General features: G+C 36.2%; 1 protein-coding gene across 1 annotated transcript in view; it reads right to left on the bottom strand.

Annotated features, from left to right (window-relative positions):
• The window catches only part of CCDC141 (coiled-coil domain containing 141), a gene marked incomplete at its 3' end in the record, with an annotated part of 71,045 nt that overhangs the window by 28,793 nt on the left and 22,774 nt on the right, over positions 1-19,478 (bottom strand). Inside the window, exons 4-6 of the mRNA XM_009578477.1 lie at positions 18,358-18,466; positions 15,321-15,574; positions 6,993-7,112 (exon numbers count right to left, since the gene is read on the bottom strand). Coding sequence (XP_009576772.1) covers positions 6,993-7,112; positions 15,321-15,574; positions 18,358-18,466 — 483 coding nt within the window. The remainder of the gene's footprint in view (positions 1-6,992; positions 7,113-15,320; positions 15,575-18,357; positions 18,467-19,478) is intronic.

Below are 19,478 nucleotides of genomic sequence, written 5' to 3'. Positions count from 1 at the left end.
AACTCAGTGGAAAAGTCTTGTCAGTTTTTTTCTGTCCTTCAGCCTTCTACATGTTAAACTCATAAAAATCTGTCAGTCAGCACTAAAATATTTGTTACTCATTTTCCCTGAAAGGAGCACAAAGCCTACTATTACCTTGACAGCCTACTATTACTATTGACTTTTCAATTTGTCAAGAAATGTGAATTCCTCTGACCTATTAAAGACACATTGCATTGTATGTGCCTATACTCAATGTCTCCTTGTGTTCAGTTTTGGGCCCCTCACTACAAGAAGGACACTGAGGTGCTGGAGCGTGTCCAGAGAAGGGCAACGAAGCTGGTGAAGGGTTTGGAGAACAAGTCTTATGAGGAGCGACTGAGGAAACTGGGGCTGTTTAGCCTGGAGAAGAGGAGGCTGAGGGGAGACCTCATCGTGCTCTACAACTACCTGAAAGGAGGTTGTAGCGAGGTGGGGGTTGGTCTCTTCTGCCAAGTAACAAGCGATAGGACGAGAGGAAATGGCCTCAAGTTGCGCCAAGGGGGGTTTAGACTGGACATTAGGAAAAACTTCTTTACTGAAAGAGTGGTCAGGCCTTGGAACAGGCTGCCCAGGGAAGTGGTGGAGTCACCATCCCTGGAAGCATTTAAAAGACGTGTAGATGAGGCGCTTAGGGACATGGTTTAGTGGGCATGGTGATGTTGGGTTAACGGTTGGACTTGATGATCTTAGAGGTCTTTTCCAACCTTAATGATTCTATGATTCATGTCACTGTTCTTACTTTTCCTCACAGTAGTCAGTCTTTTAAACACTTGTTTTCAATATTCCATTTGGCAAGGAAAATGAGCTCTTTCTAGGTTCCTTGATTAATCAGGTATTTTTCAAGAGTGTTAAAACTGATGAGGTAAAATTATTGTGGCTTTAATCAAAAGTTTTGAATTTTTTCTGCCTTCAAAAATATCCAGCACAAGCATGAAAAAAAAGTAGAAATACCTACAACTTCATCTTGTATTAAACAACTATTGTGGGATAAATGGGCTTTTTTTCGTCCATACCATAAACATTTCTTACTTAAAAATAGTAACTTTAGATTAAAAGCTGAGAAGTTGTGTAAAACTGTCTTCACTGGAATATTCCAAGGTTAAGCTGAAACACATCTATTTGACTTCAGATCAGTCAGATAGACTTATCAGTAGATAAAGTAGCATTTAAACCACAAGCCAATTAAATATAAAAATATGTATTTTTCAGAACAGATGGTAAATTAGCCCCTTCTCTCATACTGCGGAAATGATCACAACTGAACTTTTTCTGACCCCAACTTCTGCCTGTAATTGATTCATTGGATACACTGGTACATTGATAATTTAACCCCTGTGAATATCTGAAAGGCTTTCCCCTTCAAAAACTACATTGCAGTATAACTAACTACCAATATAATCATATCATTCCCTCAAATTACAAATAAAACAGTGTGCACTAATACAACTGCAAAAGATTGTGACCTGCTATGACAATTACCATATGATCTGTCTCTTGGGAAGTTCAGTGGATGGCTATATCAGTGTATTTAACAGTGAGTTGTTAGAACCAACAGACAGAAAAAGGAAAAAGTAAGTCAAAGTCAGTCACCTCCCAGAAAATTGTTGAGAGATGTTAAAAGATAATGCCAGGACAGAGAGGGACCTACCAAAAAAACAAAACCACCACCAACAAAAAAACCCCAAATCATTAACAGAAAAATAATAGATAGAAAAAGAGCACTCTCCCAAGGCAGTGAGATGGCACTACAGGAAAACCAGACAGTGAGAAGAACCTGATAGATGAATGTAGATTTGCATTTGCCGCACGCAAAAGATGAATGTTTACGTAAAAATAAAATTGCCCATGAAGAAAAATTCTTTTTCTTTACATGCTTTGTTCTAGCTATCAAAATACAGGAGTGCATTAGAACATCTGCTATGACAAGTATTGCATTTCATCTGCAAACTCCTCAATAGAATGCCAGCCTCAGAAAAACTGGCAAGAAGAGCTGGATAGCTTGAGTTTGCATCCATGCAGAGAACGGTAAAGGAGCAGGGCCATCTAGGAAGGTCAGAGAGAGAAGAGAGCTCCAGACAGACATTTAACTGTGAAATAACTTTTCCATGTATCTAAACATTAGCTGTGGGATCTGGGGAAAAAAGCAGGTAAATACAATATTCTTGATCCTTATGTTAATACCAACAAATATAGCAATTAATACTACTAATATAGTGGTAGTGATATTTAATTTGGTCATTAAGAACCATCCTGAAACCTCATGAGAACACGTTATTACTTAGCATGGCTACTCCAGACCCAATAAGCATGCAGATCTATAAAACAGAAGTACTCTCCATCTTGCTACTAATCCTTATTAAAAGGAGGACCGATTCCAGCATTGTTCAGTCCTGAAAAGTGGCAGAAACTAGACAAAATGCAAACAATTTAGAACACTACTTTTCTTCACCTCTAAAGTTATTTGGCCACAAAGTGGTGCTAGCAGTTCTTTTTCACCATGTCAAGCACCTCCAATACACATAGAAATGTAACAGCAAGCAGTTAATCAGTGCCAGCAGATATCCCCATTGAAACATGATTTCCTAAATCTGCCTCTCCTCTACTCTCAAATATTGGGGGGGCATGTGTATGTGTGTCCATTTAATGTTTGGGAGGGTTGAGGGCTTTTTTCCCCATTATGAATCCCTGGGTTTATATTTGGTCTTTATTATTGCACAAGATAACAATGTTTTCAGTGGTTTCACCTCTTAGCAAAGTGAGGTTCAAGATAAGATATCAACTTGAGAATGTAATAAACCATTCTCCTTTCTTCTCTCAGCCCAGTCACATAAATAAGGTGTTAATCCTGTAAATCCTTTTTAAGCTAGCTTCTGAACAATTTAAGCAAATCATTTGTCCTGTTCATCTTAATGCAACAATACATGTAGTAAACACATGTGTGTTTTCTTGTGTGAAACTCTTCAGTTACCAGAACTTTCCACTATCTTACTCCCTATGAGAACACTTACACTTGCTCTGCATGTCTGGTACAAAGAAACTTTTCACCATACCCTCAAAGCTACAGTATACGTACGAAATGTTACTTGAAAAGATTCATTTACACCACTTTAGATCCTAACAGAAATCCCAAAGTAGTTAAGGACTAGTTTATCAATGTCCTTTTACTTCTAACAGAATGCCATTAGAAATTGTCATGGCCATTCAGACAGTACAGGAAAGACACTAAACAAAATCTACCTTTATTTTTGCAGCAAGGCAAATGAAAAGTTTTAAACCCCCTGATTGCTTTTTGGAAACATTCACGTTTGGCGTCAGGGAACTAGACAAATGACAGCAGACATCAGCTATGCTCTAAGCAATGACCAAGCTACAGAAAAGCCATGTAATTAATTAATTAGCCAAGTATTGTGTAAGGTACTCCTAAGAGTTCTTCCTGAAGGTAAAGTGAAGTGTTCTTCACAACCATTTCCATATTTTCTCACATAAACTGATAAAATATTTAACTGCATGAACTGATAAAACTTCTGAGGACTTCTGGAGACCACACTTCACTCTGAAATTAATGTAGAATATTCACTTTTTTTTATTAGAACATAAGTTGGACACTAAAGGGATTCCTGAAGGGAAGGTAATTCCAACCGTAGATTTAGTGTTACTAGAAAAAACTGATACTGTATTTTTCCTGTTGCTAAAGAGATTGCTTCCAATATATACACAGTAAAAACTGGTGTCTGCTTTTATCTCAATAAAACATTAAAGAAACAGACATATTAAAAAATTGCTCAATAAAATAGAAGTGGAGGGATTTTGAGGCACTAATGCAGTTAGTTGTCTTTCTATTTGAAAAGATGGACTTAATTTCTACTCTAAAATTTTCCAGATAACATGGAACAGTACCATAGCTATATATAGTGGGGAGTTTGTGGTATTTTCCCCGTCCCCCCCCCCCCCCTTCCCCCCCCCCCATTTTCCATGTGAACCTGGCAATATTTTTATGAGTGTTTTACAATTTTGTCACATACTACAAGTTATATAATGACTCTTGTTTTCAGGGAGAATGTTGGTCCTTGCAGAAAAATCTATGACAAAACCCAAACAAATAGAAAATAATTCTGATGGCTCTGTACCACAAAAGTGCCCAGCACATATCCAAATGTGTGGTGATCACATGCATGTGTATAAAATCTATGCCAATGTAGAGCTCCAAAAAACAGAACATATTGCATGTTTTTACAGCAGATTGTGTTACAAGGTAGTCAGTGTTATTTTGCACTGATACTATCATTGTCTGCAAAGTACATTAGGTTGCACAGAGTTGTTATACATCAGAACATTCTTTTGGTCTGAATGCAGCCTGAAAACATATTTTGGGAATTACAGATGTTTGCTTTACAGAAAGCTAGATAAACTGCTAGTATTGTATTTTTTAGATCATTCTGTTCCTAAACACGTTCTTGCCACATTATATTTAATAACTTCACAGGTGATTTGGAAGAAAATATAAAATCATTGCTTAATAAAGTTTTTAGCTGCACAAAAAATAGTGGAGTGCTATGTAATAATCAGGAAAGGTTAGTTTTAGAGACTGAGTACAACCTTTTTCTAAAAGTAGGCTCATTTGAACAAACCAGCCAACTGTAATTTCAGACTTATCAGGAATTTGTGTCATTACTGGAATAAAAGATTGTATCCTAGAAAGTAGTGACTCTGGACAATAGTATCATGTTGTATGACCAACTGAAATGAAAATTTTACTGGAAAAGTGGCTTAAGGGAATTCCGTGCACCTGAGTATGGGAATACAGAGGAAGTAATATTTCTGTTTCCAGGACTAGTAAAATAATTTTTTTTTTAATATTGTACCTAGTTCTTCACTGGTCTTCCCCAAACTTCTGCATGGAATTAGTCAACAGCTTCTCAGAATGAATACTTTATGCAACAGCACTGCAGTTCCAAAATGCATATGAAGTTAAAATACTTCAGATCAGCGATTGGATGCTGAAGGCCTTTGAGTTGCCAAAGATTTAGGGAATTTAATGTTCGGACATGATATATCTTACAAGCCTGGTTTTGCTTAGTCTGTGAGCAAAGACGCCAAGTTCATTTCTAGGTTGTTTTGTGTTACAGTGTATTCCAACCATACAGGTAAACCACTACTTTGTGCAGTGATAACATCTAATATTAATCTCTGCTATCTAAACAAATATTTACTGGAATACACATTTGATTGGTATACTTTATCTGAATTTTAAAATCAAGATGCGAGGCTCCTCCTCTATCCTGGTCTCAACATTTACAGTTCAGTGCTGTAAAAACTAATGCACAAAGCGCCATAACTCAGCTTTCTGAAAGATATTTGCTGTATGCAGTTCAGACTGACCACTCTTTTTGCACATCATAAGCATAACCAACATGTTCAGTAACATCCACTTCAAGAATTTCATTTCCCTCTGCTAGAACATGCTACTAGCAAGAACAGCAGAAGGCTAAAGGTAAGATGTTCTAAATTATAGTTCACATGGATGTGTAACAGAAAATTTTAATGCTAAACACTTTTAAATGACTTTAAGGAAAAAAAAAGCAATTCAGTAAGATGATATGAATGATCTAATACATAGGAGAAGAATTGTTAGGTGAAACTGTAATAGTAAGTGTTATTGTTGTGAGTTAGTTTCTGGATGCTCAACCATGAAAAGGATTGATTATTATACAAAATGAAAATGCATGTTCTCGTTTCTGCACTTACAGTATCATTTCTAATTCAGACAGCAAATTACAAGAATAGCCTTTCAACACCGAATGTGGGGAAGACTAATGATCATTTGGCTAGTTGTAAAATTCAGCAATACTTTAGGACACCTCAAATACTTTTGTGGGTCCCTATTCTTCTGGAAACACTCTATGCCTTACTCATTTACTATTTATCTATCTTCTGCTTTTCTTGTGCCAAAGGTCTGTTCAGGCTTTGCAGCAGAATTTAGCTTTTCGTACTCATCTTCCCTAGATGAAGAAAATGTGTTTTCTAACATGCTGCTTGGAGAAGCGTTAGAAATATTATTGTATTCTGCTTACATGACAACCCTGAAGCAGTTAACTGCAAATTATGTAAACAGGCAAACCTGTGACATTTCACTACAAAGCTTACAAGGAAACATAACTGCGAACAATTGTAAATCTGTTAGTTGCTATCAACACAATAGCCTTTAAAAAGACATTTGGTTCTAGTGGAATGGTTTTTGGGATAAAAAAGGTCTGTTTGGTCATCGGGGTTATCCAAATACAATTGCTTGAAAATGATACTGTGAGGAATGATCCTAACCCAGCAACAGCACTTACCTGATGATAGCACAAATAAGGTATCTAAAAAAGGTTCTAAATGTACATGATTTACATCATAAAAATATCCTTTTTTTTAATATATCAACATTGTCTTTAATCCCATCTTGCTTTTATGAGTGATGATAACAGATCTAGTCTCTGGAAAACTGATATTCACAATGAAAACAGTGTTTTCCATTACTTTTATTCCCAAGAAAAAAATGGGCAGATACCTCTTCTGATCATGTACACAGTTCAGTGACAATTAATTACGGTAGAAGTGGCTGGCTTTTTATCCTTTATGAACTTTAAACTTTGGTAATATTCTAATAAAATTGTTTTTCTCTATTTTTTGCAACATGGTTTAATATGTAAACTACCAGTCTGGAATTTTATCACTAAATTGAAAAACCAGCTAAAAAACTTCAAGGATTACTCTTCTTTTACTCTATCAATAGCTTTTAAAGTTTTAAATGAAAAAAACACTGAGAAACATAGAGGTCTGCATTAAAAGAAGTAAAATGAGAAAAATTCTCATTTAGACATATGGATATACCAAGTATCTACTCCTACATGTGCTTATTAAATGCCCAAGTTCATGTTTTGCTACTCATTTTTAAAGTTGCTTCACCAATCAATTATCATATTTCTTACTTTCACTTTGACTTCCATTTCTTCAAGCTCTTGAAGTAACTCTTCATTTTCCAATAGAGATGAGCCTAAGTTTTGCTTGTGAAAATAATCTCTGATGTTTTTCTTGTACCAAGATGTTACCTAAATAAATAATAAAAAGAATTCAGTCAGTGAAAAATTTGAGAAGCAACTGTCCATTTTTTAAAATATGTACAAAACAGTTTCATCTACAAAAGGCCTAATTTTCATTCCTTTCATTTTTCATTCCTAATGTTCATGCTTTTATTCAAATGTTTGCATTTGTATTATTTAAATGTTAATAAATGCAAAAGGAAAGGATTGTGGTGAAAACAAACACGTATTGGAATATATGTTACAAAATAGACAAAAAAGTATTCATAAAGTATGACCAAATTATGAATTAAGACAGTAAAAGAAGAATCAAGTTTTAGTCACCCATAGAATAAACGCATTTTTATAACACAATAAAGATATTGTACATTTTCCCTAGAATCACATTAACTTAAAAATATTCCTTTGTGTAAAAGTAAAGTAAAAGACTATAAATCTGAGTAGTTTTGCAAGAACACAAAAAAAAAAAAAAGAAAAAGAAAAAAAAAAGACTAAATGGGCCTTATGACCTAATAGAACCTCTCCATTCCTGGCTTTAAAAACCCAGTGAAGCTATTGAGATAATATTATGTAGAATAATCTTTAGTAGCTTAAAAAAAAAACTATTACATCTTATTAGACTTACTTCAGCAAGTATATGCAGCAAACATATGCAGTATACAAGTATATCTTCTAAATTGAACAGAATGGCTTGCATTTATTTCTGCTTGATTTACAGTAGGTACATCTCACTTTCTTTGTAAACAGCACATGGCAAGAATTCCTGAGTGAAACTTTGCATTTTAAAATAGTAGTCAGAATGAGTTAATAGTATCAAGGAGACTTCCTCCAATCTTTTCAGTCTGGAAAATCACCGCTATACTTAAATCATATATGGCATACTAAGAATTACTTTGTACTCTAGGTACTATAAATTTCAATAGCACACTACAGATATTTTTTTTTTTTTAGTCTGCTCATGTAGAAGCTATTTTTAATAAATTTAAACAATTTAAAAATGAAAGATACTTTAAAATATGTTGGAAATATTTTCAGTTACAAATAAAAAATTGGGCATGTTATCTCAGGAGTTCAACTGAGCTAGGAAAGTAAACAAATTATTTCACTACCGAGCCTTCATTTCTTGAGCATATCCTCCAGACATGTACTTACTGATTGAAATATTTTTCCTGGAAGCATATTTTCACAGAACATTTACCATAGGTCCACCAAAATACAAATGAATGGAATGGACAATAAAAACTGTGCTAAAAGGGAAAGAAAAATTTCTCTGTAAATTAGGACTGTTCTCTGTATCATGTATCTGCTTAGCAAAACAAACTAGTATTTCTGTAATGCTTTAACCCTGTTACAGTAAAGCTTTCACCCCTTTACCACTTGTCAATATTTCTTTCCATTACAGTGCATTTCATCAGTTGACTTCCGCTACAGCTAATACCACTGAGTGATTTCAGTTGTGCCAGCTTAGCTCTTAAACAACAGCTGGGAATATTTAACCACTTTTTAAGAAACAAACCCACAGAACCTTACTTTCAGTGATTTTTGTGGAGGGATAGGAAAGGAGAGAAGGTTAATGCATCTGTTTGAAAAAGACAGTGTTTTTTCTTGATTGGTTGAAATCTAAAATCACTTCTGTTCTTTAAAAAATAGATTTTAAATAATTATCTGCTCTGTTTGCAATGAATAATCCATATCAGAAATCAAAGGCTCTTCAACATTTTTCTCAGGCTGCTAAACTGCTCATTTTGCATTGATTACAGTCCAGGTGATTTCAATGCTTACATATAGTCTTCCATTGCCTTCCTGCATTTTCCCTTGTCAATTTAGAAGGAGAAGCAAGTTTTCCAACAAATAACTGGGGCAGGGGGGGATCCAAACCAACAGCATACCTTAGCTTGTTGTGGTGGGTTGGCCTTGGCCAGCTGCCAGACACCCACCCAGCCACTCTCTCACTCCTCCTTCTTTCCAGAACAGGGGGAGAAAATGAAAAAGCTCATGGGTCAAGATAAAGACAGGGAGATCACTTAACCAGTTACCATCACATGTGAAACATACTCAACTTGGGGAAAGTGAAATTAATTTATTGTCAATTATAGATTTAGTGAGAAACAAAGACAAAAACTAAAACACCTTCCTCCTACCCAGCTCTTTTCTTCAGGCTCAATTTCACTCCTTCATTCCCAACTCCTCTACCTACGCTCCCTCACCAAGTGGCACAGGGGGATGGGGAATGGGGGTTATGGTCAGTACATAACATTTCCTCTCTGTCACTCCTTCCTCCTCACACTTTTCCCCTAGTCCAGCACGGGTCCCCCAGGGGCTGCAGTTCCTGTCAGGACACCGTGCTCCAGCATGGGCTCTCCATGGCCACAGTTCCTTCAGAGAATATCCAACTGTTCCAGTGTGGACTCCTCTGTGAGCTGCAGTGTAGATATCTGCTCGGATGTGGTCCTCGCCACAGGCTGCAGGGAAATGCCTGCTGTGGTGTGGTCTCTTCCAAAACTTCCACAGGCTGCAGGGGGATACCTGCTCCAGCACCTGGAGCACCTCTTCCCCCTCCCCCCTTCTTCACTGACCTTGGTGTTCACAGCATTGTTTCTCGCTCTTTTTTCTTTCCCCTCACTCCTCACTATGTCTGTGCAGTGTTTTACCCTTTCTTAAATATGTTTTCACAGAGGCGCCACCAGCTTCACTGAGGGGCTCAGCTCCGCCCTGCGGCGGGGCCGCTGCGGAGCCGGCTGGAACCGGCTGTGTCCGGCATGAGGCAGCCCCGGCCTCTCCTGACAGAGGCCGCCAACCCCTGAGCCCTCGCTGCCAGACCTGGACCCTGCGCCCCGTGCACTGGTGTAGCCGGCGATATTTTCAGAAGGAGGGGAATTCTTGCACACACTGGTTCAAAGCTCATACACACATACTTGTCCTGGGGTCTACCAAACTCCTTGAACAATCTGACACTAATGTGAGACTACAGAGAGAAGGAGCAAACATAGCAGAGAACAGAAACTAAGAAGTAACACACTTTTCTTTCTAGAAATTATTCCCACTAGGAAAAACTTTTTCTCACTCCCTTTCTTCCTGTATGTATTAAAACACACATACTTACATGCCATAAATTAAATCTGATCTTACCTCAGGCAGTTTGAACTTGAGCAGCCTGCACTATGTATTTTGACATACCTACTCTGAACTGCAGGATGAGCTATTCTCAAATAATTTCTGCAGTGCATTCACAATCAGCTGACTTTTGTTAAATACCAGACAGGTTTTTTTCATCACAATCATCACTGTATTTGGGTGGCTGATGCTTTATTTACTACCTTAAATCTCAAATAATATTTTTATCATCAGTACATGAAGGCATCATCATGACAAGACAGATCTGTCTTTGTTCATCTTGGGGACATTTCAGTCTCTTCATAACAATACTACCTAAGCCGTTCCCTAATCCTCAGTGTATTATCTTCACAATATTGCTAGTGAAGCACCCTTGTCTGATTTCATAAATAACAAGTTAGGGCAAAATGGGACCACAGACACATTTTTAAAGAAAAATGCAGCACTTCAGTTTAAAGTCTGGGCTTTAGCGATTTTTCTATGATCAAGTACAGCCTTATAAATAGGAGGAATAATAAAATAATCTTTTATGGGAAGAGAACTAAGTATCAGTATTGCATTGTCCCAGAGTAGCTACTAGTGGCTTGTTATACCACGTTTGTGAAGGACTGTAAAAGACCCTGGAAATAAAAAACCTCAACACCACTAAATGTGATGTATACCAGTCCATAAAAGCATTTAAAGTTCTAATATAGTGGAACAGTCCTTTTTGTTTGTGGTGTTTCTTGCCTATGCAGACAAAAGCACTGTATGCTTTTTTTTGGCCTCCTTTTTTTCCTTTTTTTTAAGAAAGACTTTGTTTACACAATGTTCCTAAAAGCAGAAGTTATTTAGAATATTAGCTAATAAGACTAATAATTTCAGTTTTGAAGGGAATGTTTGCAATTGTGAAATATTAAAACCAAGTAATCCATATAGGTACATGCATACCTTAACAACAATACGGATACTCACTGGGAAGATTACGACTGACCAACAATGGAGTGAGTTTGACAGGATGTCAGAAACTCACTTGGTTTCAAGGTGTGGGGCTTTTTTAACATAGGATCAAAGTCTGGAAATCCTATGAAATTGGCCCATATGTGCAAGAGTAGTAAGAGGAACTAAGTTATCACTTTCAGGAGAAACGGGACAGGAGATCAGACATTTGGAAATACACAAGAGGAGAAACACTGGCCATAATTAAGACAGTGGCAAAATCACTGCTAGGTTCACTGGCACCATGATTTCACCAGAAGTAGCTAGCAGAGAAGTAATCTTAAGCTGATCTGATTATAGAGTTTTGAATAAGTTAAACTTATTTAGGTCTAAATGTCTTAGCATTCATTGTAAAATACAATTTTTTATATTTATGATAAAAGCCTTTGCAGAATGTGCTGGAATCAAACATGAAGTCAAAACTTCACAGACAAACTTTATATAACATTTTGATGGTTCAAATAGCTTTATGCATTAGATGATAATCTTCAGATTTGGCTCCAAACTGTCTGAGATAAACTCAATATTTTCATTCTAGCTATCAGCAACAGTAGCAGCACTATGCTGAGTACAGCTATTGGAAAAAACACCAGCAAAGAGTGTGCTACACCAGCAGATGTAGTCCACATTTAGACAATTCTCTACACATTAGCTACTGCTGTGGATTTCTCCTTATATATGTGCACTTACACATTTGGATTTCCAGATCCTCGTTGTCAGATGTTAAAATGAAAATCTCAATTTTTCGTAACCGAGATTTGCTTTCAAGCAAAGAAACAACAGAACCTTTCTATATCCTACCATACAGAAATTCTTCTAGGCAAGAATTTAGTAAGATCATAAACCTATCAATTTAATATGTAAAGATTACAAGTGAAGAAGAATGCTCTGCATTTTTGGGGGTAAAATCTGATGACAGCCTTTAATTCACTGAGCTACACTACTTGATTTTTTATGTCAATTAAACTACCTTTAATGAAAATGAAATTAAAAAAGGGAACTGTGACTTATACCAAGATAGTTTGTTTCCCATATATCTGTCTAGATAGCAAATGTGGGTGTACTCACCTGTCCCTTGAGTTTTACTCAGCTCTTATCTCTGCCCGTGAATAATTTTAATTGTCTCATACATGCATGATTAGATCGATTAAGAAAAATTACTTTCATAAATCTTCTTCCAAAGATAACTAATTATGCACAAAATACGCCAATCTGCCTCTGATTTTCATTAATAAAAGAGATTATCAGAAAATATGATGCTGACACTTCCATAAAGGAAGGTCAGATAACCTTCTCTAAGTGTAAAATAAGTACACTTCTTTCAGATATTAAAAATATTGAAAAAGAAACATGTTAACATGTTACAATCATGACTATCAGATCATCATATTCCAATTAGAGATCAAAGGAAGGTGCTACATTTTTAGTTCTTCAGGAACCAGGTTATAAGTAGCAATCTTTACAGCTGCTTGGCTTTTCTTTTAAAAAAGCAACCCACACATTATGCAGTCTTCCACATCACATAATTATGCCTAGCAAAACAGAGGCAATACAAAGAGCAAAAATCCAGTCTTAGATCTTACACCTCAGAGCTCATCTCCAGTTCTCTGCTTTCTCAGTATCCCCTGAACTCCCATTAATGTCAGTGGGAGTTTAATATGCTGTTCTTGCATATGTAGCACCATTAGACATCAAGAGGAGTTCAGTCCATGTACAGAGATTGGAATATTAGTTTTCAGATGTGCTAAGAGGCTTTGAGAGTTTAATTTCTGTCATCACTCAGAAATATATGCATAATGTGTTAGAGGCCAGAGAGAGAAATTTTACATAAAGGTCTCTAAAAGTTAATTTTCCAGTGTTTGTATTTACATGTGAATACATTATTGGTCCATGACGCATCCAAATTAATTGTCCATAAATGTACAAATCATACATTATACCAGGTTTGACTCTAATGCAGATACTAAACAAGTATATTCTGATAAACATGATATTAAAAACTATTTGAATTTGTCCCTCTATGTGTATACCAGCCTCAAACAGGTAGTTAAATGCTGGCCACTCTCTTCAAATGATCAGGAAACTTGCCAGTAGAAAACAGTTTCTATACTTACTCTTTGTGATATGAGCACATACCTGAGAGGAAATGGAAACATACACACAAAAAATTCACTGCACAATATTTTCAATCCCACCTAAATTAGGGTGAATTCTAGCTGGTTGCTCCCAAATATTTATCCCTTATATGACAAGGACAAGTAGAATTCCCTGGTAAATTTTATGAAATTGAGACATTTAACACGTCAGGCAATGTGTGTTTTTTTTTTTTTGTTTTTTTTTTTTAAAAAGACCCCACATATTTATCCCTTACTCCTCAACAGCAAGCTATTTCAGAAATGTTTCCATTTTGAATGTTTTTATACTATGGAATAACACTGGCATGATAAAGTAATTGTAGTAATATCTAATACTTTTTAATGTAGAGAAAGAATAATTTTTCTAGATGAAATAGGACATATTTCCAATATAGTGAGTTAGACTAATACTGAAAGTTCAGTTGTAGCTGTTGTAAATTTATTAGAATACATTATATTGAAACAACATTTCTTTTTGAGGATCTTTCTTTTATAGTATAGCTATGTGGTGATACTGAAAAAAAAATCAACAACAGTAACAGCAGCAATAATGTGTATCTCTAAGTAAGCACTAGATGGTTTCTAATGATTTGCATAGAAATGGATACAGCCTCCTATATTGCGGTTCTTGTTTTTCAGTATTTTTGTCAGCTATTATTTTATAACTGCATACTGAGATTACAACACTTGCATAAGACCATGCTATTTTTATACGTTTTTTTTTCCCCTATCTAATCATTAAATAAGTAATTCTTGCTCTGTTTCTGGCAGCTACTGATATTGAGTGCTCCAGAAATAAGGCTGTCATCTTGCTTGTGTACCTCAACAATTTTGTCATCTCTGTGCAAAATTACAAAGAGTTGCGCTTGTCAAATAAGATGTTTCTCATCTTAAACAACCTCACAGGCAAAGTTAGTGCCTGCAGAATAGACTACTGGTAACAGTGTCTAACATTTTCCTCTGATACCAGGGGAAACTTTATTTTGGAGACAAAGAAGGAAACTTGCAGAGGTATCACAATCAGGACTGTACTGTCAGAGGTCCATACAAAATTTTAGCCTATTTACAAAACACTGAGAATAACTCAGCTTTAGTTTTGTTAGACTTTGGCAGTTAACTTGGCATAGGTTCCTCTTTCTCAACATACTTAATATCCAAAGAGGCAGAGCAGGACTCTCCTCGTATCTTTTTTCTGACAAGTTGGTGAAGTTATGTGGTGTTTCTCAAGGAAAATGAAAGGAGAGTCTTATATTGCAGAAGTTTCTCTGATAATGCGGAGCACAGAGAAAAGCTATCTGATCTTAATGCTGGGAGTTGAGGAACGAAAAGGAAAGAGAGCAGTAGGACTGGAAAGAGGAAGAGAAAGACTAAGACTTAAATGTACCTAAGCTCTGAAAGGAAGATAAAAAAACAAGTTGCATTTGAGAAAATCAGTACGAGATGGGAGCTAAGCTGGGAGACAGAAGAGAGAGAAACAGGTTGCAGGTGTGGAAAACCTGCAATCACTACAGTACCCTAAAGAATTTTGATTTGACTCCAAAACAAAATAATCCTCTGCTTTCAGACACACCAACTGGCTAACTATGCTATATCTTCTCTTTAACTGACTAGTCCAGAAACAGCCTGCTGCAGTTGTAGTTGCTATTACCAGTTACTGTTATCGCTCATGTGGCTAGAGTTTTGTTTGTGCTGGGAATTCAATTTGAAGGGAATCTAGTTTGGCTTGAAGCACCACATTTGATAACTTTGAGGAGGGATACAGATAATGGAAATAGTGCTTTTGAAGACATTAAATTTATATTAAAATAAATTATGAGTATGTTATAGTTAGAAAGTCAAATATTCAAAAGTTATGATCTCAAACAGAAGTGGCCCAGGGATATTAGCCTAATAAATATATTTAAGCTCGTTTTCTCTAATAGTCTCTACTGTAAAACAGTTGCTAGATTTTTTTTTTTACTGTGGCTTCCCTTAATATTATATGCCTTACCTGGTTCTCTTGTTGGTGCCACAAACAAATTTGCAGAACCTGCTCCAGTCCTTGGCGCTGATGTTTAAGGAATCTGTCCAGTTGCCGCCTCCTGTCTTGTAGCACTTCAAGGAGATTGTCAATTTTCAAGCAGCTGCTGTGGGCTCCCTGAATCAGCTCTGTATTTGCATTTGGCCCCTCACATTTGAATTCTTCTATAAATTCAGTTAGCTCTTGGCTTTTGTTTAAAAGTGCAAGTGACTTTTCCAAAAGCTCTGTAAGAATAGAATTTCATAGGAAAAAACCCAATGTGATTTGTAATTCTAGTAGCATATTTCAATTATAATTCAAGTATTTTTAAATCTTTAAATTTAAATCTTAAATTTAGATCTTAAATATCTATTTACATACATGAGCGTAACGTATTTTCATGCATTAAATGAACAGGTTATAAATACTTACTTTAGATGGTATATGTCCTAAGATATTTCAGTTTGGACAGCTGTTATATAAACCTACAAAGGTATAGCAGTGTATACACATACATATATGTACCTATAATGGTACATAAAATACAACACAATATATATACACATATAATGGTGTACTGAGAGCCATTGAGACAAAACACAGATGTGAGATTTTTTTCTCAAAACTGAGTTTTTTGATGGTTTCCCAATCCTCAGGTAAACTCAAGTGGAATTTCCTACCCTGCTTTCTGTGTGGGTCTGTAGCCTCTGTAGTGTTTTATTACTGATGCAAGCAAAGTTTAGATCTTTACGTCCCTCACAGAAGTTGAAAGAAAAAGCTGTCCTGTCTGGGGGCTCTTATAACCTTATGACTAAGTAAGTCATGAATATCAGGAACTCTTATCTTCTTTCCATAACCTCTACCTAGATACATTCAGGGTTAAAATTCAGTGGACTAGTACACTTTAATGATCTACTAGTCATGTGTCTGTCTTTGTTCCAGCTCCTTAAAGCCACATGGTACAAAATCTATTGAACCGACAACAATCAGTATTTATAGGTCTTTCAAATGAAAAGGAAAAATTTTTAGGCACGGAGTGAGGAAGAAGGGGAGCCAAGCCAGAATAAGAGGCAAGGTAGGCATGAAGAAAAGTATAAGAAAGGAATGGTTGCAAGGAGCTGCTACTGAAGCAACCAACAACAGCTGAAACATTGATCTTCTCAGTTGAGTACATGTACTGGTAACTCAAGGCAAAGCACCCTAAATCTCCATCTTTCATATAAGCACCTAGGGAAGATGCAGAAGTGGAATGCCTCCACTTCTCCAGCCATCAAGGGCTAACAAGAGAGTTTAGTTTCCACAAGCTCCCTGCAACAAGCCTGTCCATTTTACTTCTTGCCTTCCAGAAAGGTGGTATTAATCAGAACTGTTCCATTTCAGTCCATCCAAAATAGAATACATACAGAAATGGATAAACGAGGATAATTCATATATTTTCACCTTTTTTATTCTGATTTGAAATGCATTTGTTTCAAAACTTTTTTTTTTTTTTTGTAATAAACATTTGTGATAAACTACTCATCACATACTGGTAGAGCCAATACTTTGTAAAGGTTGTATTTTCAGCTACCTTACTTTGGAGTGGGTAGATAGTATCCTTCTCACAGAAAGCAATACAAACACTGTTTTTTATCAAATAGCTCAATATCAGTTTTCCAAATTTGATGTGGTTAGATTAAGAAGCCAACCAATTGCAACAACTTTCCTTCATCTGAGGAAAGGCTTATCCCCATCAAAGCAGTCTTTCTCTGGCAAATCATTTCATCTGATTCTTACGGTTTATAGATCCTCTTTTCAGCAATAAATTACTACCAGATACTTCAGCTTAAAATTGCTATACAGTGAACGCTTTGCTCCCATGAAGATCGAATTGGAAGCCCCAAAACCAGTATCAGAATTACCTGAGTTCAATTCTCTATTCAGTCTCCTGAGAAGAATACCTGGCATTCAAGGTAGCTAAAAATATTTAAGCTGGTACTCTACTAGTGAATAATAAAGTACAGTTGACATTCTGCCAGTTATTAGTAACCTTATAGCAAAATTTAGTTAAAATTACAAAGATGGAGTCTTAAGTCTTATAAAAAATACAGAACCATACGGAATTGCAAAGGTGTCTGAAATAGCCACACAATAAGATTGGTTTTGAGAAAATTTTTTTTGCCCTTTTTGAATTAAGAGTATCACAACATAGTAGAAGATGCTTCGCATGAAAATTTGAATGAACAAAAAGAAGTCACGTGGAAGAATTTTTCTAGGCAAACATATGTGCAGGAAAGTTGTGGTGGAAGGGGACAGAGCACATTTTTTCCAGAAGTGTTACAGTTCTAGCTGCAGAACATTTTGGAACAGATCAGACAACTCAATGGGCAAGTGAAACACAGCCCCACTCCTCAAAGGCAGAAGCAAAACACAGGGAACCACTGTAGGCAAATAAATTCTGAAGCTGGTTAGTTACCACCTCTACCTGACAGCTCCCACCCTCACTTCACCACTTTTTCTTCAAACTCCATCCCTAGGCAAAGGAAAGCAGAGGGCAGACTTCTCCCTTGGCCGCTCTCAAGAAACTATAGGAGATTGTTACTAGAGTTGATTGGAAATTTTCTAATGGAAAGTTTTCCACAGGAAAATGCTAATTCATTGATGGCTATGATAACTTTGATGAATTTTTCCCATGGAACGGAAGGACGGTTTTAGAACTTGCTTGCCAGTCAGCCCTAAAAGTCAGCTTGGTTTCTCAGCAGCTCACCTGGCCTGGACTGTCTTGAAATCAGAATACAAGCTTACCACTAGCTGCTCTGCAGCAACAAAGATGGAACCATGAGAGCGCTAGCTCAAAACCAGGAGTTTCATATCTTTCAGGAGGTATGATAAAAAAAAGTTATTTCACCATTACATTTTTCCAAACAGAACATTTTCATATTTGTTCTAGGATTTTATTTTTCTTTTAAATACACACAGGAAGAGTAAATCATCCTTCCAGGAGTCAGCGCACCATCACACGCCATCAGGAGTGGAATACCATTTGTACCTTTTGTATGATGCTCTTGTTGCAGAAGGAGTTCTCTCAAAGAGTCAATGTTGTCAAACTCCTGGGCATTTTTCAGGAAATCTTCAACTTGGTCAATTTTAACAGCAAACTGCATTAAGAAAACAAAGGGTGGGAAGAAGCATGATATAATTTTCTTTTGCAGAACTCCACCATAATCTCTGTATTATAGGGAAAATTCATGAGAATTTGTAAATTCTTGGAAAAATGCATTTTTAGTGCCTGCTAGATACTTTGTGGCCTCTACGCACCTTGTGGTTTTTTGAGGTTCCCATTGATTGAGGGAACCCAAATTTCAGCTGACATACTCTGTAATTAGTTTGTCACTTTATGAATCATCTTTCCTACATAGCCTTCAGACTCACTGAAAATAAATTCTTATGGAAGAATCTGTTTATTTCAAAGCCTTCAGTAAAGTAATTTAACATGAATGAAGCCTTTAACTTAGGTGTCCTTCCCAGAACTTCTTTCTAATGTTAAAGTATTGAGGGAAAAAAAACATTTAAGGGCAACATCAGACAGCAATACAATCTTCAAAGCAATCTTTTGAAGGCAGAAATGAGTAGCAAATTTAAGCTAACAAATATTATAGTAAACACAGTAATTAATTATAGTGGGGAAACAGCATCTCTCTAATGAAGACTGAATTTAGGTTACTCCTTTACAGTTCATTCTTCCATGGGTTCCATATTTTAAATATTGAAACATGCTGTGTTTCAGGGAGATCTGGAGCAGATCTGGTAATCCGCTGAGATTGTTAAAACTAAGATTGGAATTCTTTATTTGGTGGAATTCTTTGTTTAGCTTCCACCTTTGCAGGTGCAATTCCAAGTATGAGTAGCTCAGATAGAGTTGAGACACATATTCTGCATCTTAGCCAATCTTTATCAATTCTACTGCTTCATTTCAAGAATGAAGAAACCAGTAGAGTTCAAACTTGTGTTTTGGTGTAAGCAAAGATGTTGAAACCTATGGTGAAATTAAGGAAGATGAAAAGCAAGCATTCTGCTTTTTCTGTCTTTTCTATTGTTCCACATTTTTCTCCCTCTTGATGTGTATGCTATAAAAGAAATCCATTAGGTATCAACATTTGAGATTTGAGT

The sequence above is a fragment of the Fulmarus glacialis genome, unplaced genomic scaffold (assembly GCF_000690835.1).
Source record: "Fulmarus glacialis isolate BGI_N327 unplaced genomic scaffold, ASM69083v1 scaffold12660, whole genome shotgun sequence".
NCBI classification, from domain to species: Eukaryota; Metazoa; Chordata; class Aves; order Procellariiformes; family Procellariidae; genus Fulmarus; species Fulmarus glacialis.
This window is presented reverse-complemented; position numbering and strand designations above follow the sequence as displayed.